This window comes from Trichoderma atroviride, chromosome 6 (genome assembly GCF_020647795.1).
Source record: "Trichoderma atroviride chromosome 6, complete sequence".
NCBI lineage: Eukaryota > Fungi > Ascomycota > Sordariomycetes > Hypocreales > Hypocreaceae > Trichoderma > Trichoderma atroviride.
In genome coordinates this window covers 2,921,579-2,945,432 of record NC_089405.1, presented here as the reverse complement: position 1 = coordinate 2,945,432, position 23,854 = coordinate 2,921,579, and the positions used below count along the sequence as shown (strand labels likewise).

The 23,854-nt window shown below is 51.2% G+C and overlaps 10 protein-coding genes across 10 annotated transcripts; 4 read left to right on the top strand and 6 right to left on the bottom strand.

Annotated features, from left to right (window-relative positions):
- Positions 1–910: 910 nt before the first annotated feature.
- On the top strand, positions 911–2,479 carry TrAtP1_011586 (uncharacterized protein; the record flags this gene model as incomplete). Its single annotated transcript, XM_014083436.2, has 1 exon — positions 911–2,479. One exon carries the CDS (start codon positions 911–913, stop codon positions 2,300–2,302), a length of 1,392 nt encoding a protein of 463 aa, XP_013938911.1. The 3' UTR covers positions 2,303–2,479.
- Positions 2,480–2,853: 374 nt separating this feature from the next.
- TrAtP1_011585 (uncharacterized protein) lies at positions 2,854–3,440 on the top strand. The gene is made up of 2 exons (XM_014084705.2): positions 2,854–2,926; positions 2,986–3,440. Exons 1-2 carry the CDS (start codon positions 2,924–2,926, stop codon positions 3,295–3,297), a joined length of 315 nt encoding a protein of 104 aa, XP_013940180.2. The 5' UTR covers positions 2,854–2,923; the 3' UTR covers positions 3,298–3,440.
- TrAtP1_011584 (uncharacterized protein) lies at positions 3,441–4,609 on the bottom strand. Its single transcript, XM_014084704.2, has 2 exons — positions 4,148–4,609; positions 3,441–4,070 (listed from the first exon to the last, which is right to left on the bottom strand). Exons 1-2 carry the CDS (start codon positions 4,345–4,347, stop codon positions 3,629–3,631), a joined length of 642 nt encoding a protein of 213 aa, XP_013940179.1. The 5' UTR covers positions 4,348–4,609; the 3' UTR covers positions 3,441–3,628.
- Positions 4,610–4,855: 246 nt separating this feature from the next.
- TrAtP1_011583 (uncharacterized protein) lies at positions 4,856–5,299 on the bottom strand (the record flags this gene model as incomplete). The annotated part of the gene is made up of 1 exon (XM_066115171.1): positions 4,856–5,299. The coding sequence occupies one exon, from the start codon at positions 5,297–5,299 to the stop codon at positions 4,856–4,858; it is 444 nt and encodes a 147-aa protein (XP_065971269.1).
- A 44-nt stretch (positions 5,300–5,343) lies between these two features.
- TrAtP1_011582 (uncharacterized protein) lies at positions 5,344–6,907 on the bottom strand (the record flags this gene model as incomplete). Its single annotated transcript, XM_014084703.2, has 3 exons — positions 5,344–6,026; positions 6,079–6,241; positions 6,305–6,907. The coding sequence occupies 3 exons, from the start codon at positions 6,905–6,907 to the stop codon at positions 5,344–5,346; spliced, it is 1,449 nt and encodes a 482-aa protein (XP_013940178.2).
- A 1,938-nt stretch (positions 6,908–8,845) lies between these two features.
- TrAtP1_011581 (uncharacterized protein) lies at positions 8,846–10,617 on the bottom strand. The gene is made up of 2 exons (XM_014084702.2): positions 9,596–10,617; positions 8,846–9,542 (listed from the first exon to the last, which is right to left on the bottom strand). The coding sequence occupies exons 1-2, from the start codon at positions 10,245–10,247 to the stop codon at positions 9,109–9,111; spliced, it is 1,086 nt and encodes a 361-aa protein (XP_013940177.1). The 5' UTR covers positions 10,248–10,617; the 3' UTR covers positions 8,846–9,108.
- Positions 10,618–11,051: 434 nt separating this feature from the next.
- On the bottom strand, positions 11,052–15,706 carry TrAtP1_011580 (uncharacterized protein). Its single transcript, XM_014084701.2, has 3 exons — positions 15,204–15,706; positions 11,633–15,141; positions 11,052–11,557 (listed from the first exon to the last, which is right to left on the bottom strand). The coding sequence occupies exons 1-3, from the start codon at positions 15,297–15,299 to the stop codon at positions 11,440–11,442; spliced, it is 3,723 nt and encodes a 1,240-aa protein (XP_013940176.2). The 5' UTR covers positions 15,300–15,706; the 3' UTR covers positions 11,052–11,439.
- A 167-nt stretch (positions 15,707–15,873) lies between these two features.
- On the top strand, positions 15,874–16,831 carry TrAtP1_011579 (uncharacterized protein). Its single transcript, XM_066115170.1, has 4 exons — positions 15,874–16,077; positions 16,132–16,145; positions 16,220–16,245; positions 16,310–16,831. Exons 1-4 carry the CDS (start codon positions 16,069–16,071, stop codon positions 16,615–16,617), a joined length of 357 nt encoding a protein of 118 aa, XP_065971268.1. The 5' UTR covers positions 15,874–16,068; the 3' UTR covers positions 16,618–16,831.
- A 178-nt stretch (positions 16,832–17,009) lies between these two features.
- On the top strand, positions 17,010–19,907 carry TrAtP1_011578 (uncharacterized protein). The gene is made up of 2 exons (XM_014084699.2): positions 17,010–17,506; positions 17,587–19,907. The coding sequence occupies exons 1-2, from the start codon at positions 17,357–17,359 to the stop codon at positions 19,060–19,062; spliced, it is 1,626 nt and encodes a 541-aa protein (XP_013940174.2). The 5' UTR covers positions 17,010–17,356; the 3' UTR covers positions 19,063–19,907.
- TrAtP1_011577 (uncharacterized protein) lies at positions 19,885–23,706 on the bottom strand. The gene is made up of 5 exons (XM_066115169.1): positions 22,595–23,706; positions 22,190–22,516; positions 21,163–22,116; positions 20,787–21,085; positions 19,885–20,724 (listed from the first exon to the last, which is right to left on the bottom strand). Exons 1-5 carry the CDS (start codon positions 22,616–22,618, stop codon positions 20,367–20,369), a joined length of 1,962 nt encoding a protein of 653 aa, XP_065971267.1. The 5' UTR covers positions 22,619–23,706; the 3' UTR covers positions 19,885–20,366.
- Between the last annotated feature and the right edge of the window lie 148 nt (positions 23,707–23,854).

The window sequence follows — 23,854 nt, the reverse complement described above, 5'->3', positions numbered from 1 at the left end:
GAAAACAAGAGAATATGCGGCATAGGATGTTCTCAATCACACAATGCTGAGATGCGTTGGGGGATTTTACCATGTAAATTATGGCACTTTAATGACCTGGTACCGGAGTCAGAACATCCAACCATAGTTCAGCTCGAGCTTTTTTAAGTATTAACCATCATCCCAATTTAGAACAACTCACGGAGACGTTCAGATACGTGACACAATCAATGATGCTTGACTTCCCAATAGAGGCAGTACAGAAAAGCTTAATGAGGGCGTCAAATCTCATGAACTGCTTAAAAATGGCTTAAGTCCGATGTTGGTCAGCTTAAACAACCCAGCCCACTGAATAGTCGGGGCGAGTCTGGGGTAATTATCAATCCCGGCATCGTGCCGAGGTTTATGTAGAGAAAGTAGATGGAGATAATCAGCTGCATGGCATCCTCCGCGGTGGGCCCGGCAAGTGCCGCCTTTGGTCTCGGGGGCTCGTCTACCTCGCTTACATCGTAAAGTATCATGTTTGTTTTTCAGACTTTCAGCATCTTAGTCCCAGATTCTGCAAGTTACCATCTAGCATGATTAATATTCTGCTATACGATTAGATATTCTGCTATACATTGTCAAGGCCCATTGAGATCACATGTGACGTGGGGGATTACTCTGGGGATGAGATGACAAAATGGAAGGCATTCTTGGCGTAAAAGATTGTCTATATAATACAGACGGTCCAGAAAGATATTCGATCCCCTTTTCACCATCAATATCGAAACCGACAAGACAATAGATTTAAGTGTGCAAAAATTCAAGAACTTCTAGGTTCAAGCATTACAAAATCTACACATCTCCTTCCTCGAGCATCTAGTTTTCAAACTAAGTTATAGAACCCTTTACGAGATTCATAACACCATAAATATAAAGCTTGGGCAAAATGTCAGCTACTGAAGAATTCAAGTCAATCGACCCAAGCAATGGCCAGTTCGTCAAGGCATACTCCACGGCAACAGACGCAGAGGTCTCTGCTGCTCTCGACAAAGCGCACAATGCCTACACCAAAGCCTGGCGATCTACCCCTGTGACCGAGCGCGCAAGAATTCTTACCAAACTTGCAAATTTGATCCGCCAGAACAAAAAGGAAATGGCAGAGATTGGTGTCACAGAAATGGGCAAGCTCATTGCGCAAATGGAGGGCGAGATCGACTTCATCATCTCAATCATAGAGTATTACGCCGACAACTCTGAAGAGTTTAGCAAGCCTATTCCCGACAAACACGTTCCTGGTATGGAGGTAGTCACCGAGTCTCTCGGAGTAATCTTGGCTATCGAGCCTTGGAACCTCCCTTACTATCAAGTCATTCGCGTGGCCGCCTGTCAACTTGCCGCCGGCAACGCAGTGCTGGTTAAGCCGGCGAACAGTGTCGCGGGGTCAGCCTTGTTCTTGGAGAAACTCTTTCTTCAAGCAGGAGCCCCAGCTGGCGTGTTCCAAGTTATTCTCGCCACTATCCCCCAAATCGGCACTCTCATTGACGATTTCCGTGTCAGAGGAGTATGCATGACAGGCAGCGAGAGGGCTGGCAGAGCCGTTGCAGAACGAGCTGGAAGGAATCTGAAAAAGGCCGTTCTTGAGCTCGGTGGCTCGGATCCCTTTATTGTCCTTGAAGACGCAGATCTCGATGAGGCCATTCGCATTGGATTCGACAGCAGGATGGAGGGCATGGGCCAAGTATGCGTGGCTCTTAAGCGCCACATCATTGTTGGTCGTGAGCGAGGCGAAAAGTACAAGCAAGGCTTTGCCAAGCTCATCAAGGGCATGAAGGTCGGCGATCCTAAAGATAGGTCTACCACTGTCGGACCTCTCTTTGCTGAGATTGGTGTACAAAGACTTCAAAAGCAAGTTGAGGATGCCAAGGCTGCTGGCGCTACGATTGTAATTGGCGGAAACAAAATTGTTCGCCCCGGTGCCTATTTCGAGCCCACGCTCATCACAAACATCTCAAGAGAGAACCCGCTGTTTTTGGAAGAGACTTTTGGCCCTGTGGCCTCTCTGTACGTTGTTGATACGGAGGAAGAGGCCATTGAGCTGGCCAACGCAACTCCCTTTGGCCTGGGCGGTGCGGTTGCCTCTGCCAATATCGAGCGCGCCCAGCAGGTTGCTGCACAGATTGAAGCTGGCATGGTGTTTATCAACTCTGGACTCAATGGCCACCCCGGCCTTGCATTTGGAGGCGTCAAGAACTCTGGTTTCGGTAGAGAGCTGGGCGAGCTTGGATTCCACGAGTTTGTCAACAAGAAGACGATTCGTGTGCATGAGAAGTATCTGTAAGGTTGAGGAGAGTCAGATATTGTACGATAGGGGTAAGGTAGCTTTGTGATTTCAGAACATAGAGCTAGCAGCTTAAATGAAACAAGTTTGTACGGATAACTTGAGCTCAGGCGACATTCGATGACTTGTAGTGATAAAGAAAAGATTATCTGGGGCGAGTTTCCTTTATGTATGTGCAGCTGCTACGAAGATTGCGGCATCAGATCTGAAGCCCAGAAATGTAGCGGCAGTGAGCACAGGTTAATTTCAAGAATTTAGTTATATACATCTTTTGCATATTATTCTTACAATTTTTTTTCTCTTTTCTTTCTTTTCTTTTCTTTTCTTTTCTTTTTTTTTTTTTTTTCTTTTTTCTTCTTTTTCTTTTTTCTTCTTCTTTTTTATTTTGGATAACTGGATTGTTTTCTTATAATATGCTTGATTCGGAATTGATGGCTGAGCTCTGACGGCAATTCGTTTAGCGCTTCTCGCCCTGTAAGTGCCCTGTGCTTCAAGATATCACCCCACTACAGTCCCTGGTGCAGTGAGCTTTGAGCTCATACTTGGACTCCTCCATATCGATCACAACCAAGATAACAACAACAATACCAAAGCTTTAATCATATTTCACATATTTTCACCATGGTATTTTCAATTAAGCCCAACATCTCTGTCTCACTCCATAATTAACACGTACAATCTAGAACAAAGACTCGTGCTTCAACTACGTGCACATGCATCGCTCCGGCGACGCGGATCTCTTCGAGGACTTCTGCAAGGACAAGCTCCCCGACGACGAGATTTACGTCCCGCCTCAGCACCGGCCTATCAACCCAGAAGACGAGGATGACGTGGTACCCGATCAGCACGCAGCATTTGGGATCCAGCGCGCGACGCAGCGCGTCAAGGAGTCCGCGTGGAAAGACCTGGGCTTGTCGGATTTGATGAGAAAAGGGCCCAGCTCAGAGAGCAAGGCTGCTGGGCCGAGCAAGGCGTCAAAGGCGTTACCGCGGTGAATGTGGTTTCTTTCTTTCTTTTCTTTGCGAGTCAGGATGATGGGACATTTGTACATTTTGAATCAAGTGGGTGTAGAAGCTCTACCAATTTGGAGACTGGCATGGCGTTAGGACGGCTGGGAAGCTATGATTATCAATCGGATCTCTAAATGTCATCAGTTTTACATTGTGCAAACAAGCTACATTAAAATGTCGAATCTGTCTACTAATCAATCAAAGCAGACGATTGCTGACCAAACTACCAACTCCAAAACTCCATTCCATTGTGCCCTTTCTTTCAAACTCCGTCTTCCTTGATGCTCTTGACTCAGCCATATCAAAGCGCTCAAAATCAGCTCTTCGCCAAGAAAGCCTCCCTCTCTACCACTTCGCTCCTAAACTTGACCAGGAAAACAGTCTTTCCGGGCCACATCTCGCCCTCTCCGACAGTATGTGCCGTCACCCTTGCGGGGAAGTCTGCGCCGTCACATACCCCTTCCACGACTCCAGCCACAAAGGCGGCGCAATTTAACTGGCTCATTTCGCGGGGTACGCTAATGTATTGGTTGACGAGCGGCTCGTTGTCGATAATCATGTACTCGTCCGGCTTCTCTGCATCCGTCGACTTCTCCAGTCTGTCCGCTTGTCGGCCGAAGAGATGCTGCCATACGTTTTGTTTGACGAAGTGGAGGAGGGCAACTATGTTTTGGGGCCGCAGCTGCGTGCGAACAGGCTCGCGGTAGAGGAGAAGATCGAGTAGCTTGATGCCTATAGAGTGGCCCTGAACGTTGAGTCTAGAGTGTGTCAGGCAACATTAGTTGTCTGATTCTAGAGAGGATACGAGGAAGTGCGGATGCTCAGATGGACATACCTGTGCTCCAGCTCTTGGATTCCCTTGACGCGCTTCTGCGCATATGCGACCATCTCGGAGAACAAAAAGGCAAAGCTGGCCTGGCTGAGCTCGGACGCCTTGGTGCGATTGAGCGGGCGGTGGTAGATGGTTTTGCCATTGCTGGGCACGCGGAGGCCGGAATCTTTGCCCGTGGAGGCGTTTGAGGGGAGGGACGACATCCTGAAGCTAGCGATTACCGGGCGGAATAGCGGCGCATTGCTGTCTCTGCGATGTGCGATATGGGGACTCTCAGGTGGAAGCGGACGAGATGCGGCAGCGATGATTTGATGTGAGGGATGGTGGCACTTGCATGTAGCTTGTACCTTTGTGAGAGATTCAGGACGTGGGGTTGGCTGACTGTACTTGGCTGTACGTACCTGCTGCCCACCCAAGAGCGACTGCCTGGAAGGACGACGATACAAGTCACTTTCTTCATCTTCATCACATCTGCACAAATTGGAACGAATTCGACAATGTTGCGTTATTAAATCAATCATGGCCAAGCAATAGGATATATCGAAAAACGGACTATGCAAAAAGACAAGAAAAGACAATTACAGATCCCCAACACCAATACCGGACTCTCCGTGGCATCTACACCATGCGTGACACTGCAAATTACTTCGCCCCTTTATTAATCAATGATGGAATCCAGGTTCTAGCACCAGATCCATCATCTCAAAGACTTCATTGAACGGTCAAGACTTTGGAATTCGCCTCTTTCTGTCGCAGTGAAGCCTCCACCCATTCTGATACCTCGTCCAGCGCTCGGCGCGGGAACTTTTTGCGCTTGAGGAGGAACCCTTGGATCTCTGCCGGGGAGAAGATGCCTTCTGGGATTCTTCGACCAAACTCCTCCGCTATCTCTTTCATATCTTCAGCTGTGACAGAGTCTAATTCATCAAGACAGTGCCTGGCTGTTGGCTGGTCGTTCGTCTTTTCTACCACCTCTTCCACTCTTGCCGTGCCGTTTACCGTCTTTGTCGTCTCCTTCATGCGAGACGCCTCATACATTCGATGGAAGAGCTCACCGGCCTGGACGCTGGTGGCATTGCTGAAATTGACTTGAACGTCTACTCTTCCAGGGCGAATCAATGCCTCATCAAGAGCCTCGGGTTTATTGGTCGTCATAATGAGAATTCGGCCTTCGTGAGATGCGACGCCGTCAATAGCATTCAGAAGTCCGGATAAAGATATGCCTTCCAAAGCTGCAGGATTACTCTTGCCGAAGCCCTTCTTTCTAGAGCTTCGCTTCTTCGGCTTCCTTTCTGGTTCGCTCTCCGACTCGCTATCACTGGTCTCCGCCTTGCGCTTTTGCTTCTTTTTTTATCCTTTTTGTTCTTGTCTTCGCTTTTATCATCTTCTGCTTTATCCTCGTTCTCTGCACTGGGGTCTCGTCGCAGGCCTGCGGTATCAATATCTTCCAGAAGGACTATGCATCTTCGTGGCAGTTTAGTGAATAATGTCGCCAAGTCTTCTTCGTTCACGCCGGGGTCCTGCAGACTAATGACATAGATATCAATGCCAAATACGCCCGCTAATGCAAAGGAAAAGCTGGTCTTGCCGGTGCCTGGTGGTCCATGGAAGAGATAACCTCGCCTCAACGGAATTCCACGAGATGCGTACCATCGTGGCGTCGAAGGATGCAGATACTCGTTGATGTCGGACAGAATATCATGTTTTTCGCAAGAATCTAGCACAACTGTTGACATGGGTCTTACAGGGCGTCGTGCCACTTGCTGCCACATGTTATGGTCTCGCCGCTGCTCCTTGACCCTCGGGCGGTAGATGGTTGTTTTTTGACGAGTGTCATTGTAATACAGGGCTTTGGCATCCGATAGTAATTGTTTGATGGGGTCTTTGCACAACGGTCAGTGACTAGTTTAAGAGGAAGGGCCCAGCATACTGACCTATTGAGCGTCCAAAGCACGAGATCCTAACCTCTTCGAGATCCTTCATCGGGCCTCCCCATGAGTGAGTATTGACGAACGACTCCTTCTTCCGATAGACTCTGAAATATGTTCCCTTGTGCCAAAATGCCGTTGAACCCATAGCAGGAACAAATCTAGGACTCTATAGGCATATACGTCAGCTTACATCGTTTCTCAAGTCACCTTTTCACCAACAAATACGTACCGATTTAGCTGCTTGATTAGAAAAGTTCAGGTACATGTTATCGCCACCGTCAACTTCGCCACCATTCGTCCAGAATAGTGCGCCTTCTAGTTCGTCCTCTTCCTCCCAAGCGCTCTTCCAAACGGTTTGAGCCATAAGATATTGGTTGTTTTTTATACTCGGATGGTGAGATAACCATTTCATCAGATGCATATATATGTGGTCGTCTTCAGAGACATACATGGCGCACATGAGATAGTCGTCAACAAATCGCTGAATAGAGTCATAGATCTGGGAACCAATCTTCAAGGCACCCCATACGAAACCTAAAATGGCCAGTACCATTGACGGATCCAGACCGAACTGTGTGCCCAGAAGTCGATAAACGAAAAGGACGAGTTGTGCGAGAGGCGAAGCGTGACCGGTCGTTGTGAGTATGGTATCTACCATGCCGCCAGCAACAAAAGGAATGTTTGAGCTGCTGTCTCCTCCCGCAGCATCATCCCCTCTGAGATTGGTAGCGAAAGACGAAGCATTGAAAGATGATGTATTTGCTACAGGAGTGCTAAAGATGGGAGCAAGGCTCATCCTGCTAAAGGAGCTGACGATGGATACCAGGGTCATGATGAGTGCAGAGAGGCGTGAACCAGGATCGAGGTTCAACGAAAGGCAGCAGGCTAACTATTTGAATGAAAGAAAAAAGTAAGCTGGATATCAGCTTCCAGCTCAACACGTCATCCTGTGGCTTTTATACCTAGGCCTACTAATTTCAGAACAACCGATGGCGAAAACTAGAGACAAGCGGCGGCGGTAACTCCCACGCCCCTCGGACACCCGATACTTACTTAAGAAATCTGGAAGATTGCTAGGCCCAACACTACTGTTGTCAGTTTCATGTGCATGGTATCCTACAACATCAAACTGCCTATGGGAACTACAGCTGCGACCTCTCTTGGGACCCAGCGGATGCGGTTCTGCCCAGCCGTACCCAAGCAATTGCCTGATCCTATCTCCTCTTCTCTACTTTCTGTTTTCTGCTTTCGGGCTCGTTTTGAAATTCGGACTTGAATCCAAGAACAAGACCAGGGCATATATTTACAACTATCCACAGTATTTAAAGGGCAGTCCCGTGCTGCTCTTAGTGGCGAAAGCAACCAGAGGGCGAGCTTATCCTTGGACTAGGCCGCGAGACTATGGGCGCGCAAGCGGTCGGACAAGGCAAGTTACTCGAGCAATTAGATGCATAGCTTCAGACGAATGAGCCCTGCGACGGAGATCCGAACTATAGACCACCTTTTCGATCGCCGGCGGATACTAATAGCGCCACTGGCTACGAAATAGCGCGTCGTCATCACTCCTCTTGCCTCTCTCTAGTCTGGCTGGAGCATCTTCAGCGCTGGATAATAAGCATGTGGCTCGCGGCCAACCAGCGAGCAGAGTGGCCTAAGTTGGTTAGAAAAGTTTCGGGGAATCGTGCTATACCGCCTCTACACCTCTGTTGGCTTGCAACGCCTGCTGCCACGCCACTGGGCAGTTTCTTCTTTCATTTTAGCGTTTCCTACTCTCCATTGCAAGTTCATTTTCGCCTTACGGTTTGATTCACGCTTAGCCGTAGAACGATATTGCATCACCTGCCGCTTGGTTGGGCTTCTCTGCTTTTGCTTTAGCAGTTTGCAAGTTTGCAGCAGATAGTCAGAACTTGTCAGGGTCACACGGGACGGATTTTCTCTCATGCAGTGTAATACGGACTCAAGACTGCGTCATGCGGTGGCCTTTTAACGCGCCGTTGATTGATGGATTCGATCGCTTCGGTGTCCGCCCAACGCATCGAGGCCAGACCTCAGTGCAACGCTGCCTCATGTAAGTACGAAAAAAAGGGAACCTTTGTTGCGTGTAGACCTTTTTTTGTACAAAGGAAACGACATCGGGTCTCAAGGCCGCGGCCGAAACTTCTTTCTTTGGCATCTCATTGTGAGCTGGCTAACTGCAGGCCCTCGGAAACGGTCCAGCCAACGTGCATATCCCACGCTGGGGCGGTGCGGCTCTTACAGTCAGTCACCACCGCTAAGCGAGGTTGGAAGATCCATAAGAGCGTTTTCAGGTTGGGCGTTGAGATATTTATATACTTCTCATACGCTGAACAATGCCTACCTAGGCTCTCGCTTTTGATCGACTCCAGAAGAGAGAGCGATTCCGATAGGCTGGGTCGACAAATCAGAGCGCGCGATGGATACGCACCCAACGTTAGCTTTATAAATCGACATGTCAGAAGGAATGGGATTACTATCCGTAATGTCATGGAGCATCTTATATGCATCCTCTGGGCCCCATTTACGCTCCAACAGAGGAGTCGGTATTCCTGCTGCCAAGTGGTCTTTAGCATGCATGTAAGTCGATGGCATGTTTTCACCGTCTCCAGTTCATCTTCACGCCCGAGGCATACTTCTGGCTTTGTTGGCCCTAATCCAACCCCCCCCTCGCAGACTGCCTTGGCTATCAGACAAATCATGCCTGATTCTATGTATGTGTGCCCTTGTAACACGGCATATAGTGCGCTCTCTCTTTGTCCGATGTATCCATCTATTATGCAGTCATATGTATTACCGCTCTTACTAACGTATAACAAATCCCAAATCTTGGCTGCCAACGGCGGGCAGACTTTCTGATCCTGCAATTGATTGGGTAAAACAAAAAAACAAAAGGACAACCGTTCTATACCATGTCTAACCCACAGTCCTCCTGTCTAACACGACTGATTATGACTCCTCTATCCGACCAATATTTGCTGCCAGTCTCACCGAAAACTGCTCCCGTTGGCCTTTTCTTCAAGCTTGTGCCTCAACTGTCTCCTCGAGCTTTGCCGCTTCCAGCTTCTCTGCCAGCACACTCGTTTCTGCCTCTGCCTCTGCCTTTACTTCTGCCTTTGGCTCCTCGGCCTTCTTCTCGGCTGTGTACTTGAAGCCCGTGACGCTCAGGTCCGTACCGCCAGAGAGATACTCCTCGGACTCACCAACGGCCTTTCCAGCGGCCGCCCACCGCTCTAGCTTCTGCTCGCGCTTCTGCTTGCACATCTCGTTGAGGGTAGGCCAGTACGTCTCGTGATCGTACTCAAAGTCCAGGTCGCCGTTCCAGTCAGAGCTCCACAGCTGCTCCGCGGGCACATACTGCTTCATGTCCTCGTTGAACTTGAGCTTCTCCCGGGTCACGGGGTCAATGAAGGGGGTGATGATTTTGAAGAATCCATTGACAATCCAGGGCACTGTGTTTTTTATCAGCTAGTCGTCTTTTCCTTTTGCAGTGTAGAAAACTCACCGTTGATGATGAGCGCCTTGCCCAGCCTCTCGGGATAGTGGTTCTGCAGAATATGCAGCACCTCCCTGGCCGTCGACACCGGCACGCTCGTGTTCTGGCGCTGCTTGCTGGGCTTGAAGTTGATCATCAGGCTCAGCGTCTCCACGCCGGGCGGCATCGTGTCGACGACGCGCTCCACCATGTAGAACAGGTGCTGGATCTGCCGCGGGCTGCTGTCCGTGTTCTGGCGGCCCGGGTTCAGGTACTGGCACGGCCGGCCCTGGCGGTCGAAGCCGAGGATGATCTGCTTGCCCGTCTCCTGCTCCGGCGAGATGTGCTCCGGCGAGAAGTCGTCGATGCCATATTCACGCCGCCACGCCAGCGTCGCCAGCAGCCGCTTGGCCGCATCGTCGACGGACCACTTGGTCGCCCGCAGGTAGCGCAGCAGGCAGTCGCGCGTCAGCCACGCGAGATCGCGGTCCGTCAGGGGGCCCGACTTGTCCTTTTCCTTGTCGCACTTGATCTCGCTGAACGACTTTGCCTTTTCCAGCAGCGCCTCGTACTTGGTCTGCTGCTCTGCCGTGAGGTCTGGCCGCGGCGTGGGCGTCGAGTCTGCGGTGGGGGCCGCGATGGGCGTTTTCCTGGGCCCTAGTGATGTTGCTGCGGAAGCCATTGTGCTCTGTTTTGTTTTATTTTGTGTGCCACGTGTGTGTTTCTATCCCTCCGACTGACAGTCTATGCCGTTAGATTTTGTTGTAAATGAGAGCCTCAATGCGGTCCGTGAAAGGGAGGTGAAGACACTGTGTATATGCGATGGGCGATAAGCCTTTTTGGTGGCTTGTTATAAATCCCCCCTAATTTCGGTATCCTCGTTTTGCCGCCCAAGACAGATTTCTCACTTCTTTTCAATCAGAAAGAAAAATAAGAAAAGAAAAAAAAAAAATTCTTTTTCTTCACGCTCGTTGTCAAATTGATTTATGAGGAGAAAGAAAGGCAACTTAGACAGTAGAGGCTAATTTAAACACTGCAGCTGGGCCAATTCGTTCCATTTTAGAGTGCCCGGAACTCTCTCCCCCCTGGACCGACCGCCGGACTTGCCAATCTTTAATTTCCATTAACCCCTGCATCTTCGATCTGTTTTTCTCTCGGCCTCGTCGTCTCCGAGACCGCGCCATCTTTTCGTATTCGTTTTTTTTTTTTCCCTTTTCTTCTTTTTTCTTTGAGACTTTGCCTATCGTATAGCTGAATGTTGCTGCCTGTGATTTTTTAGGTCATTGCATTCTTGTTGCTACCATCTTGTACTACAGTATTGCTCTGCCCTCTGTAGTTCTCATATCCTTGTACCTAGCTTTTCACATCATCGTTCACTTGAATCCTTTTTGCATCTCGTCTTTCATTCAACATGATTAAATGGGAATTGTCGTCCTTGTGAAAATGAACAATCATCACAGCCCCGTTCAATCCGTCGCTCACTTATAAAATCAAGAAATATAGCCATTTGTCTAGTCTGCTCCGTATCCTCAAAACTTTGAAAACCCCTCCAACTTAGATTCAACCAACCCATCCCTAATTTGCTCTCTCCCGAAACGCTCCAGTCGCTAAGAAAATTATATATGCACGACTTTCTATAACAACAATTCATTAAAACCCTTTCATCAAATTTCTCGCTCTTTTGTCTTTTGGTTTTCTTGCGCCTCTTGAGACCAGCAAACTCGGGGGCCAGTCTCCCATTTCCCTTTGTATCATCATTGCAAAATGCTCCGTCTTCCATATATATTAAATACCGGCCTATTGTTTCGCCAACCCGCCAGCGCCCGTCGTACGTGCTTCTCTCAGAAGATTAAGTAAATGAACAAAAATCCAAATTAGTACGCTGCCCTGCTTCTGCTGGGCTCTCTATGCGGTTTGCGTGTTGCTCTCTCGTTTAGTAACCGATGGCTTGTTGCTGCATCGAAGCCACAAATATTCATTAGATAGTAAAGTCTATTCATCCCCGGTTAGTAAACAGTGCGCAATTTGAATTCCATCTTCTCAAACCATCATGCAAGACAAACTTACTTATCTTCTGCCAGCTCCTTCTGCCTAACGTCTTCAAACCCTTGCTGGCACTGCATCCAGGCGGCTGCTCTATCCTTTGGTCTAATCTTCTTGACCCAAAGTCGAAAGTCTCCTGTAACCGGCCGGTGATCGCTCACTCTTACTTCGTGCCGTCTATAGTCTAATTGCTGCACACGGCCGCGTCCTCGGAATAACAGTCGATCGCACCATGCGGGGCTTCTTCGTTTCTCGCTAGTATCGTATGTATCTGTTCCTACATCGTATTTGTAGGTTGGTGCAAACGTAATCGGCAGCTCTTCGAATGCTCGCAAGCGAAGGGCTGGGTTGCGGCGGCGCGCAACAAGCAGCTGGTCACGCTCAAGGAGCTTTGCCAGGTTGTTTTGCTCCACGGCCTTCACCACTGTATCTCGTGACATGGTGTCGATACGGTAGTTGAGATCGCCATTCCAAATGCAAAGCTCATGGTCAAGAATCATGGAGCCGTCTCCACCGCCACTGAAGGTGTCAATCCGACTTTCGCCATCGCGTTCGACGGGGAATAGGCTGGCTTCGAGAATGGCTGCTGCATCGTTATGGCGTGAGCTGGCCTGGGTCTGGCCCGCTGCCAAGTGACAATTCACAAAACAGAGAGACGAGTCGTCGATTTGGAATCTAACGGCAACGGCTCCCTTATTTCCATGAAGACCTCCCATACCTCGCTTCACCTCAGCACCGCTTAGATGCGTTATCCTTTCCCTCAACGAGGACTTGACAAAAATGCAGGTAAAGAGTCCGACCATGGGCGCGGTGTGCAGGAGATGATATAGATGATCTGCTGGCATGTAGTCGTCCAAGGTTTTGAGCAAAAAGTCGCGCCAGTCTCGATATTGGTGACTCATTCGTTCCTGATCTGTTCCCTCCTTCTTTTTCGATTTAAGTAGCCGCTTTGCCGTCGCCTTTTTATCTTCCAAGTCGACAAGTTCCTGAAACCCAAAGACTAAGATGTCCGGGGAGCCGCTTTTTTGCAAAAGATCTTGAAAGAATGTGGCATCGCCGTTAGAGTATCGAAGACTATGTGGGGTAGAAGCGCCGGCATTCCACGTGAATATCAGCGTTTTAATCTCGTCAAAGTCGCAATATGTCGTATCCTTGGATTTCATCTCGTCTTCAAGCCAGTCGTCTTGCAACATGCCGTCCCACACTTTAATCCGGCTATCCGCGCCTAGAGAAACGACTTGCAATTGGTCAAGTTGATAGGAACTGGCAAAGTCCACTTTCATCCCCAAGATGGTACTGTCATGTGCCTGCCACTCCTTCAAAACAACCCATGGTGTTTGAGCAATGTCGTAGACACAAACTTTTCCCGTGTTATATCCCGCCCAGATATACTGACCAACACCTGATAGTGTATTGATTTTCCATGTGGTGACATTCACAATCGTCTTGCAAGAATAGTCGGATGTAGACCAAATGCTGACTTTTCCATCAACGTGTCCCAAAAAGACTTTTCCGGGGTGGCCTTTCATCACTGTACCGGAGGTTACATCTCCTGCTCCTTCTATGGTGATTGGCCTTGCCAAAACCTGAAAAGGCCTGTGATTATCTTGAGTAGGAGCAAATATCCGTAATTGTTTGCCAGTCGCTTGCCAAAGCTCATCCCCAACCACTATTGAGAAAGTCTCTGCCTTGGGAATCTTGAAACTTTGATGAGGATAATTATTTAAATTCGGCTCCCCGCTAGCATCGGGGCCCCAAACGTGCAAGTTTCCGCCTTCGTCAACAGTCCACATCTCGTTTAGGTGTCGGTATATCTTGGTAACTTCCGATTTTCCATGGATGCCCGGTTTGCTCATTGATATACGCTCCGTCGCAATCTCAACCTCCATAATCTCTCCGAGATTAGTGCCAATCCAAACTTTAGAGCCTTCGTGATCAGGGTCCGCGCTGGGTTTAAACGATACAGCCGTGGCCTTGACGCCTTCTGTATGTGCCAAGCTGACAATTTGCTCTCCATCCAGCATGCTCCACACCCGAGTTAGAGGGCCAGTAGTGCAGACATATTGCCCACAAACATCAAAGATACGAGGATCGTACTTTGGTGAAATCTCATAGCATCCTTTCTTGATGAATGGAGGCCGGCGGTTAGTGCTCGAGCTGTCGGGATATGCTGTAATCTGGGCAGGGGGGTCGGATTTCGGAATGATGGCTTCGGTGGCAGCAGGTGCAGGCGCGTGCCTTACTACGGCAGCGGCCACAGGCGCCTGGGGCGTACGGACATCCACGATAGCATGATCTGCTGTTGATACGTCCACCGTTGTAGACCGCCCAAGTGGCTTTGTGGGTAGCTGTTGGGTAAGAGGACCGGAAACGACTCGGTTTGTGGCAGGTGGCGGAAGAGGAGTGGAAGCAGTAGCAGCCTGCGCCTGGTTCGGAGCAGACGGTCGCGGAGGCTTTGGAGGCGGCTTTGCGACGTTATTTGGCATTGGATGCTGTGGGGGAATATCAGTAGTCTGAGGTCGTGCGGGCAAGGCAGGGCGAACATCCCCAGTGAGCTGAGGAGTAATTGGGGCCCTGACTAAACCCAGAGCATTTGGCTCTCCATCGCGTGTTGGTCTTCGCACAGACAAGGATGGGCGGAGGGTAGGCTGGGTAGGCTGCTCAAATACTCCGGCCATCTGCTTCGTCCTACTCGGTCCATCATTCGGTTGCTGTGGCCTCGGTCGCAAGGGCAAGTCTGGCGGATTGCTTTCCGCCCTGGTTTCGGAGCCTCGCGAGACGCCGCCAACTGGAGACGACTCCTGCGAGCGGTTGGACCTTTGAACAGCTGACCTGCCTCTCACCTCGATTCCGGTAGCCGATCTCATCAACGTCGTCCCTGATCGTGGCGCGGGCGGCGGCGGCGGCGCAGGTTTCCATTCTTTCTCTCGTTTTAGCTCGGCGGATCGTCTGGGGGGCGGCGGTGACGGAGCTTTCGAAATCCCTTGCCTTGGGGATCGCGGCGTTGCGGTACCACTACCACCCCCGCTGCTAGTAGGGCTATGCGGTCGGCTCGGTATCCTGAGCGGCGTGGGAGATCGGCTCGGCGTGGCGGAGGTAGAAATCGCAGCCGGACCTAGGAACGGAGACTGTTCACCGGGAACAATGTTCAATGTGCTTCCCTTGGGGGGCGACTGAGGAGGTTGAACCGTAACTGCCGGTGGGTGAGGCAGCACCTGAGGCTTCAACGCAAGTGGCGGCGCTGGCCGTGTGGACAGGGGAGGCGGTGGGATTGGTGCCCCTCTATCGCGGCTTACAGGAGACGCCGTAGCAAAAGCGCGGTCCTTGAGATTTGACGGCTTGACGGGAGCGATCGGGGAGGCAGGGCCATGAACAGAGTCTTGCCCCGTCTTGAGGGTCTTTAATCGATCTGGCTTTGGCCCCGGCGAGAGTCTTCGCGGCTGGGGAGGAGCCGGAGCAGAGGTAGGCTGTGATTGCGACGGAGGGTTGACGTTCATGTTTTCAAATCGGGCGAGGAGCGACGAGACGGGTCTCTAGCAGAGCGAAAATGGTTATTAGAATCATGGCATCTAGCCATAGAAAGAGGAAAACTCACGATGGAGGAGCCATCAGGCCCGTTGCCCTCTTTCTGGTCTATACTGGGGGGAAGACATGGTTTCTGGACGGTGGGGTTCTGGGCAAAACTACCCATTACACCCACAGCTTGGTCTCTTAATAGATCATACGCGCACTGGGATTTTAGACGAGTATTCCGCAGGGCGCAAAAGTAAAGCGTCGATGGCAAAAGGACGTGTTCGGATTCCCTCGTCTAGATGGGCGTGGGAAGTGCTGCAGTCTAAAGGGGTGTGAGGTGAGGATTTTCGAGGGGCCGATTGGATCGCGGTGACGAGTCTGAGTTTGGCTACGCAGCCTTGTTGGTTGTGCAGAAAGAACTTTGTCGGATCAACAACGAGAGCATCAAAGACGCTACAAATGCACGACGAGAGAAGCGCACGAGAAAAGGGGGGGAGAAAATGCTCCTGTCGCGGTCCTGGCAGTGAAATGGAAGAGCTTCCAAGCTTTTGTTGAGGTGCTTGCGTGGTCTTTAGGAAAACGCCCCAAATGACGATCTATGTCATATCCAGAAACCGGGCTTTTAATTTGGCACTGTAAATTGGATCTCGGTAAGGCGACCCCTGTACAGTGTGAGTTGTAGCGTCCACGGGCCGCCAGAGCGCTAAATTTGGCCCTCAGGGCTGCCCTGTAGCAATGACAGCCGGCACCGCCATCAGTTGAAGCTGCCGATGCGCCAGGCCCCGTTTGCGCCCATTGGGTGCATCACCGCCTTTGCTAAGCTTTCTGATCGAACGATGGCTTTCTTCTAGCATCGCATCAGCCCGGCTACTCGCAACTTGCCGTCTCCACTGCCCACGACATTCGACAGACTCGTAGGAATCACCGCAAATCTTTCAACCGCCGCAATGAACAACGTATGCGTCTCTCTGCCCCGGCACTAGCATGGGCATTTACTGACTGCTCTCTAGGTTCGATCTTTCTGGTACTACGAATAGCCCGCCAATCCCGGCTTGTCACTGCGTACAGAAGTTCTTCCATTGCTAACATTTCTTTCAGGCTCGGATGGGGCTCCCTCTTTCTCGGTAGGCAGATGAATCACCTTCTCTTTGTCCAACACTCGCAGCTGATGTAAATTGTCCTTGACAGCCGGAGGCGGTGCCTACTACTTCGCTAAGCAGAACGTCAAAGAACAGCGCGTGGCCAAGCTCAAAGCACAGCGTGAGAAGCAGGCAGCCAACTGGGCCATTGAACACGGGGAGCCAGTCTCTTCCGGCAACGGTGTGAACGGTGGCCCAGCAAGAACCGACAATACCGGCTTGCCAAGTCAGGAAGCAAGTAGCGATCCCGCGGCAACAAGACATGCGCCAGCAACAGAGTCCGAGCAGGTAGCCGAGAAGAGCAAATACGAGAGTGCTATACCGATGCGCACACGCAAAGGGGACCGTTTCAGTTAGAAATGGCAGAGAACGGGAAATCGTAGGAGAGTTGGGCAGCTGGTCTTGGAAGTGTTTTTGAAGAGACATTGAGCTCGCCGCTGTATTCTATCATGGTGTAAAATAGTGCCCTTCGCTGGGCTGCATGTCTATAGTATTCGCGCCACACATTGGGGACCTGGATAAGTCTGTTTCTGAACCCCGAATCATTACTAGAATGGAATATTGTTATTGCTCGAAATCAGAGCTGAATGTGTAGCTTTGAGAATAAGGGAGTGAGACGCATGTAATAGGAGGTGACATTCAGAAGCCTGGCGCAGTGAAGCTTTTTTTTTTTTTTTTTTTTTTTTTTTTTGCGCCGAATATCCGGGGCCGTCCCAGATTGAGTATTAGAGACAATCTACCCAGGCTTTGCAGAAATAGCTTGCTTCTGCAGCTTCCAGGAGTAATATCATCTAGAAAAAGCTCCCATCACATGCATTTTTACCTCTTGCACTCAAACGAGCTTGCATCAATTAGCCCGTCGCTGATCGTGAGCTTCCGAGCTCCCTCAAAGCCACGGTGGGGAGCACTTCCGTAGTTTTCCCGCTACTTGCGACACAGACGTCGAGGCTCCAAGAATAATTTCCATCGCCCGTCTCGCTTTCACCCAGATCAACCAACAAGCCTTCCTCTCTTTAAACCTGGGCCTTGCGAGAGCAGACTCTCTCTCCGCATCCCGTTCCTGGGTCGCGCCTCTGTTCTCTCTCTATCTCCCACGATGGCTTCTCCCGAGCTGGCCATCACCAAGGCGACGCTGTCGGCCACGCTCTTTCGCGCCGACCCAACCTCGCTGAACCGCGCCGCGGTCGACGCCTTCTTCACGCTGCTAGACGACGCCATCATCCAGTGCTCCCGCCAGAACGTTCAGGTTTGACTGACTCATTGCTCGCCAAGCATTTTGTCGCAATGCCGTCGCTCATGTTTGCTAAACTCCTTCCTCGGGCTTAGAAATGCAAGGCTTGGATAGTCGACAACGTGGTCCCATCCGCCGCGCGCTGCACAGCCTTGGGCAAGTTCTGGGCCGTCCTGTCAAAGAATCTGGCCGTGGAGAATGACGGGAAGAAGCGCCGCAGCGCCAAGAGACGGAGGCTGCACCTCCTCTACATTGTCAATGATGTCCTTTACCACGAGCTTGTGCGCCAGAGCAACCGCAAGCTGGGAGAGACGTGGGCTGGCGTCTTGCCCGCCATGATTGGGAATGCGGCGGCTTTCGACAACTGCCCCAAGCATAAGAGCAAGCTCAAGGGCCTGATTGATTTGTGGGAGGAAAAGGGGTACTTTACGCCAGAGGTGGTTGCGCAGCTTCGCACGGCTCTCGCCAACGGCTCTGCTGAGATTACGGCTGTCAATCTTGAGCTTTCGGAGAGCTCCCTTAAACTCGCCAAGGACGCGCCGTATATTCTACCCTCCTTCCATGGCGATGCTTCCATCCCATGGTACGATCTTCCTGCGGGCACCTGGCTACCTCACATCACACCAAACTCTTCCAGACCCATGATCCCCGATCAAATCCGCCCCATCCAACTCGCGGCAGGTCCTGCGGAAAAGCGAGTCGTGGATGCTGTCAAGATGTTGCTGAAAGACGCAGACTACGTCTACGCTAAAGAGAGCGAGCCGAGCGACGACTTACAGACGGGCTTCAGCGAACTAGGCGAACGTATCATTGTGGACGAGATTACGGGTGAGGTGCTTCGAGGAGAGAGTTACTACGGCTGGTCTCGCCAATTCTGCGAGCGCATGAGAGAGAGACAGAAGAAATCTGCAAAGGCGTCCGGAGAACGCTCACAGTCCGCATCGAGATCACGGCCGAGATCAAGATCAAGCAGTTACTCCAGAGATCGATCCCGAAGCTTATCTCCACCTTCGTTTAAGCGACCTCGGCTTTCAGCGCGCGACAGGAGTCGCAGTCAAAGTCGCAGTCGTGGTCGCAGCTACAGCCGCAGCCGGAGCCGGAGTCGAAGCCGTCGTCGAGATGGCAGCCGTAGCCGGGGCCGCCACAGTCGCAGCCGCAGTCGAAGCCGAAGTCGTGGGAGATATGACAGCAACGACGCATCTGGTTCCAGGTACCGGTCAATATCACGCCAGTACAATGATCGCTCTCCTCAGCCTCAGCTTCAGCCTCAGGCACCGCCTAATATGCCGCCTATGCCATTCCCTCCACCACCCAACGCCATGGCATTTCCATTTCCGCCTCCCCCTCTGCCGGGATTCCCACCGCCCCCGATCCCTCCTGAAATGATTGCTCACTTCATGAGCATGAACCAATTCCCCGGCGGCCCTGTTCCGCCGCCGCCACCGCCACCGCAGCAGCAGCAGCAATCTCAGTCGTCTATGTACAACAACCAGTTCGGACGCGGAAATGGCGGTTATAGGGGTCGTGGAAGAGGCGGATATGGCCGTGGTGGCTACAGAGGACAATACTAGTGCCCAATAGCCATGTCTGTTGGAGATGTTACTTTATGATACAGGGCGTTCCGGGACCTGGCAATGGAGTTGCTTTTAAAATTTTGTAATGACTTGTGGTAGTATCAGCTGGTTGAAACCGTGGGATAATCTTGGCTATTAGGCCACTGAGCACTAGAATCAGCTTTTATACCGATTGAAACTAATAAAATTAACATAGCCAAATCTAATGAAATTAACATAACTGGTAGTGTTTCTCCATACCGTAAAGGTGCCGCATCCACGGCTGCACAGAAGAACAATACATCACTTATTACAAAAGAAAAGCCTTACAGAAATAAGAATTCAACTATAAAAGAGATAAAAGGGCAAGTAGTCTATCCGAGTCAAGTACAATCAAGTACAATCAAGTACACACGCGCACAAGAAATAAAAAAGAAAAAACACGTATGTTTCCTTCTTCCCTCTCCCACAACAGCCACCCGGCCAACCAAATCCATCACGTCGAGAAGGAAAGCAACAAAGAAAAAATAGCGCAAAGTCCCAAAGCCGTCTCTCTCTCACACACACAATCTCTCCCGCTGCTCTTTTTCTTTCCTCCCAAAAAATGGAAAGAAACAAATGCAACCGCTGTTTCGCTAGCGTATGCTTTCTCCTCCCTTTTTCCCCTCCTCCACATCGTTTCTCCCCTTTTGTCAACAACACACCTAGCATTTTCTATAGCCCAAACGCAACCTTTTTTTTTTGTATCTCACCTCTGGTCTGTTTCCATTTTGAAAGAAAAAAAAAGAAGTAGTAATGTTGTAGAAGTTCTTCTCTTTTCCGGGTCTTTTGAGATGTCTCTCTCTCTTTTAAAAGAGAGAGAGAAAGAGTAATAAAACAAATATTATTGTATCGATCCCCTGCCGTACACGAATGTTGCTCCATATCGGTGTTTTTTTTGCAAAAGCCTGCAAGTGAATGCAAGTGACCATGAGAAAATGAAGAAGAAAAAAGAGAAGAAAAGAGAAGAATCGTCAACATTACTGTGAGTAACAGCTCCTTTTTGTGTAACATTAGGCAGTCCCCTTTAGTAACCAGCTTTGACGTTGATCCGCCATCCAAAAGTGCCTCCCTGTATGTGAAGCACAAGTTGATAGTCCCAGAACCGCAATATTAGTACTTTCTAAGGGCCCTTGTAATAAAGGGGCTTCTTTGTCGAGGCAAATTTTCACTAAGAATAGAGAAAGAGGCGAGAATGGAAGATCCTGGACTGACTGAATCGAGAAAGGCGAAACAAAGGCTAAACCGCAATGATAAAAGGACCTGTGTATCACACAACGAGGCTATCTGCTTCGGTTGGACCCTACGGAACCTTGTCGCTCATGTTGCTGTCGTCCCGTAGCATCTTGAAGCTTTAGCGAATCGAGGCGCTTCTGGTTATCCTCAGCAGTGTCAACTTCGTCAACCCGTGGGAGGCTTCCTCCGCGAGCCCTGCCGGGGTCCTCAACCGTGGCCAGTCCCAGTGAAGCTCTTCGCTCGTCAGCTTGCTGGGATAGAGCAGCCCATTTTCGCTCTCGCAGTGCTTCTCGGGCTGCGGCGCTGTTCTGCTGCTCTGTGTATTCATGAGAGCAATCATCAAAGAGCTGAGGATTGATCTCCATGAACAATTTCATAGCGTTGTAAACCATGCCGTGGATTGTCCTTTTTGTATGTTAGTCCATGTAATACGGTCTCAAAGCTCAGCAGTGCAGTGGTAAACGTACCTGTTCCAATGGCCCTTTGAGTTTTCGTAGAGAGGGGCGAACATGATGGGGAGAATAATTTCCACGTTATCGCTTACGAGATTGCAGAAGTATTCGTTGTTCCAGAAGTACAACGCACGCTCGGCGACCTGGAAATGGGGGCTCGCCACAGACTTGGCAAGCTGGTGGAACAAAGGCTCCTGGACTTTGGCGAATTCCGCGGGATCCATGACCTCAAAAATGTCTTCAACCTCATTCAAGAACATGACCTCCTTTGTACTGTTGACCTTTGGCCAGTATCGCAACAACCCAAGGACAACCTATCAAGTCTATCGTCAGTGTTCCGTTCTAGAAATTTACAAGTTGAGGGAGTAGTTGCGTGCCAGTGTCTACTTACATCTTCTGTGAGGGATGCATCTTTTTCCAGGAACTGGACAATACAATAAGCGAGTTGAGGGTGGTACATGCTCAGGCTCTTGGGCTTGTGGAGGGGAAGCAAGACTCGGGTCAAGAAGATCTTATGTTCTTCCTTCAAAGGCAAGGCAAAACCGTTGATAATGGAGCCTAGTATTTCTAGAAGCTCGGCAATGCCATTGAACCTCTCCGTTTCATATGTGAATTGGAAGAAGACGTTGTTGATGGATCGCCGGATAAATGATCGTAGATTGAGGAACTTGCCGTAAATGCGGTGGAGAGTCGTCTTGAGGAAATCTCGCTCGCGGGGATCCTCAGAGTCAAAGAGATCTAGCAACTGAAGCACGAAGCTGTGATCAATGTATGCCTTGGCAATGTTGGTGTTAAAGTCCTGGCTTTCGATGAAGCGCAGGAAAAACTCGTAGACAACCTGGATGTGCGGCCAAGCGACCTCCAAGACGGGCTCATCCTCCTCCGGATCGAATGCCTCGCCTTGGGGGTTCAATGGCGGCGGGATTGGTCGAAACAGATTCTTGCTGAACATCTCGACAACTCTGGGATACATAGGCTCAGTGATGACCTGTCTGTTGTTGGCAACGTAGTCCAGCAGCTCGTGGAGAGCCAGCCGCTTGATCTCCTTGGCCTTCATGTCACCGCTAGCGTCGTTAAAGTCAAAGATGACATTGCACTGATCAATCTTTTGCATGAAGAGCTCCTGGCGCCTGTTAGGCGGTACCTCGTGGAAGCCCGGGAGCTTCTCCAGCTCGCGATGGGCAGAAATATCGAATCGAGATGAGTGCTGTCGCTTTGGCGTCCGCAGGCCCTCTGGGATAGCATCTCGGTTATCCATACGATTGATCATCAGCGACTTTTGGCCGGCCTTTGGGGGCGCCAGTTCGTGAGGCATTGTTTCGGTGGCCCCAGGGGGAGGAATGTGCTGTGATGAAGTAGATGAGTTAGCATCACAATCTTGATCTTTCCATCATTAGTCGGCGTTTGGCAACACTTACGCCTGGAGTCGGACTGATGACGACAGTTGGGGGACCTCTACCACCCGCGTTGGCGCCGTTGGGGCTGCCCGCGCTGCCCATCGGTCCAAATCGATCGAGGCCCTGCTGGCCAGCACCAAGGCCTGAGGACTGGTTGGCACCATGATCACCTCCAAGAGCAGAGTTTGGGGGCAGCGGCTTGTTGCGAGGGTCGTTGAGGGTCGATGTCGAAGACGACGGGGTCAGGACCGGAGACTGGTTGGCATCTCGAGACGAGGGAGACGAAGTCCCATCCTTGGAATCCTTACTCTTCTTGGAGGACTTTGCGGCATCTTTGCCTCGCGAGAGCTAATCACACACAATCATGGCCTGCGTCAGCCGATGTGCGCGCGACGGGCGTCAGGAGGGAAGGAAGCTGGGACTCACTCTCTGGCTGAATCGCTTCATCATGGCGTGTGAAGCTATCTCTCAGTCTCACTCAGGGAATCACGATGTCGAAGAACCGGAAGCCGTCCAGCCAGCTCCGTAGCCGCAGTGGGGTAGGCGAGGCAACACAGTCGGGATGCGGAGCGGAGGTGAGGCGAGGCTGGGCGGGCGAAGGGGGGGGACCAACGCCAGCTATGCCGGAGAGATAGAGAACGGCGTCGTCAAGCCACAAAGGCGCGTGTCGATGGAGGCGACGGGCTGCTGGATCTCAACGTCGGGGTAGGGAGAGGCGAGTTGGACCTGGACGAGGCCGAGTTGGACGCTGGAAGCTGGAGGCTGGACGCAGGAACGCGGGTCGCAGGGAGCTGGTCGAGGAGAAAGAGGCAGGGGGGGCTCAAGGTGGTGGCCACGCTTCAACCGCCGGGAATCAGGATTGGGGGCGGTCCAGCTGCGCTCAGCGAGAGGAGCCAATTGTCGACTGGGCGCGCAGAGCCGGTGTCGAGAGACGATGTTGGTGCTGTGGAGGCCGTGGGTGCTCGATGTCGGCCAAAAGAGTGGAAGGAAGAGACCGCCGGCGTGTTGTAGCGATGCTGATAGAGAGCGAGACTGTACGGCGTCAGTGGCGGGCTCAGATTGGATCAGAGCTAAGAGACAGACGGCGCAGCAGCTTGGGAGGTTTAGCCGTCGAGGCGACGCGGGGGGAGTTGCTGGTCGTGCTTGCGCAGTCGAGGAGGCTCCAAGGCTCTAGACGCTCGCTCTGGCCGCGCTCTTAGGGCCCTGCGGGTATCTGTTCAGCGATCCGGCAGCCGTAGGGGCACTGCCATCTACCTGTAACCTGCCCGCTAAACCGGCCGACCTGTAGCAGTGGAGCCGCTTTCCCTGTCCCTAGGTCTGATGGAGAGCAGCTGAAATCAACGCCAAAACAGAACCAGCAGAACTCGCAAACCCGATAATGGCCAGCTCCAGGCCTGCAAATCAAACTCAATGGGCAGGACACCTTTCTGGATTTGATGCAGCCCGCGCTTCTCTCTCTGGGGTCCTCTGTATTGCCCAAGCTCCCAGGCCTTTCGTTTCCTACCGCTACAGTGCTCTTGCTACTGTGGCCACTGGCCAATCGGAAGTGTTTCAGCCCTCGCCAGCAAGCGCGTGATGCGTAAATTACGTACCTCCTAACTGGGGCCTCAATTTAAAGGTTGCAAGCACACAGTGCGTCATGGCCCGGTCGCGTACTGTCCCCACCATTCCTCCCGTTGCTGGTTG

What these genes read in the sequence shown, in the direction of transcription:
- TrAtP1_011580 (XM_014084701.2), bottom strand. Translation starts at nt 15,299, where the DNA reads ATGGGTAGTTTTGCCCAGAACCCCACCGTCCAGAAACCATGTCTTCCC. An exon ending in GGCCTGATGGCTCCTCCATC is followed by an intron (nt 15,142 to 15,203) that starts GTGAGTTTTCCT and finishes TCGCTCTGCTAG; the next exon opens with AGACCCGTCTCGTCGCTCCT. An exon ending in AAGGAGCTGGCAGAAGATAA is followed by an intron (nt 11,558 to 11,632) that starts GTAAGTTTGTCT and finishes GGGGATGAATAG; the next exon opens with ACTTTACTATCTAATGAATA.
- TrAtP1_011581 (XM_014084702.2), bottom strand. Translation starts at nt 10,247, where the DNA reads ATGGCTTCCGCAGCAACATCACTAGGGCCCAGGAAAACGCCCATCGCG. An exon ending in CAAGGCGCTCATCATCAACG is followed by an intron (nt 9,543 to 9,595) that starts GTGAGTTTTCTA and finishes TAAAAAACACAG; the next exon opens with TGCCCTGGATTGTCAATGGA.
- TrAtP1_011584 (XM_014084704.2), bottom strand. Translation starts at nt 4,347, where the DNA reads ATGTCGTCCCTCCCCTCAAACGCCTCCACGGGCAAAGATTCCGGCCTC. An exon ending in ATCCAAGAGCTGGAGCACAG is followed by an intron (nt 4,071 to 4,147) that starts GTATGTCCATCT and finishes GACACACTCTAG; the next exon opens with ACTCAACGTTCAGGGCCACT.
- TrAtP1_011579 (XM_066115170.1), top strand. An exon ending in ATGGGGCTCCCTCTTTCTCG is followed by an intron (nt 16,246 to 16,309) that starts GTAGGCAGATGA and finishes TGTCCTTGACAG; the next exon opens with CCGGAGGCGGTGCCTACTAC.
- TrAtP1_011578 (XM_014084699.2), top strand. Translation starts at nt 17,357, where the DNA reads ATGGCTTCTCCCGAGCTGGCCATCACCAAGGCGACGCTGTCGGCCACG. An exon ending in GCTCCCGCCAGAACGTTCAG is followed by an intron (nt 17,507 to 17,586) that starts GTTTGACTGACT and finishes CCTCGGGCTTAG; the next exon opens with AAATGCAAGGCTTGGATAGT.
- TrAtP1_011577 (XM_066115169.1), bottom strand. Translation starts at nt 22,618, where the DNA reads ATGATGAAGCGATTCAGCCAGAGA. An exon ending in TGAAGCGATTCAGCCAGAGA is followed by an intron (nt 22,517 to 22,594) that starts GTGAGTCCCAGC and finishes GTGTGTGATTAG; the next exon opens with CTCTCGCGAGGCAAAGATGC. An exon ending in TCAAAGGGCCATTGGAACAG is followed by an intron (nt 20,725 to 20,786) that starts GTACGTTTACCA and finishes ACATACAAAAAG; the next exon opens with GACAATCCACGGCATGGTTT.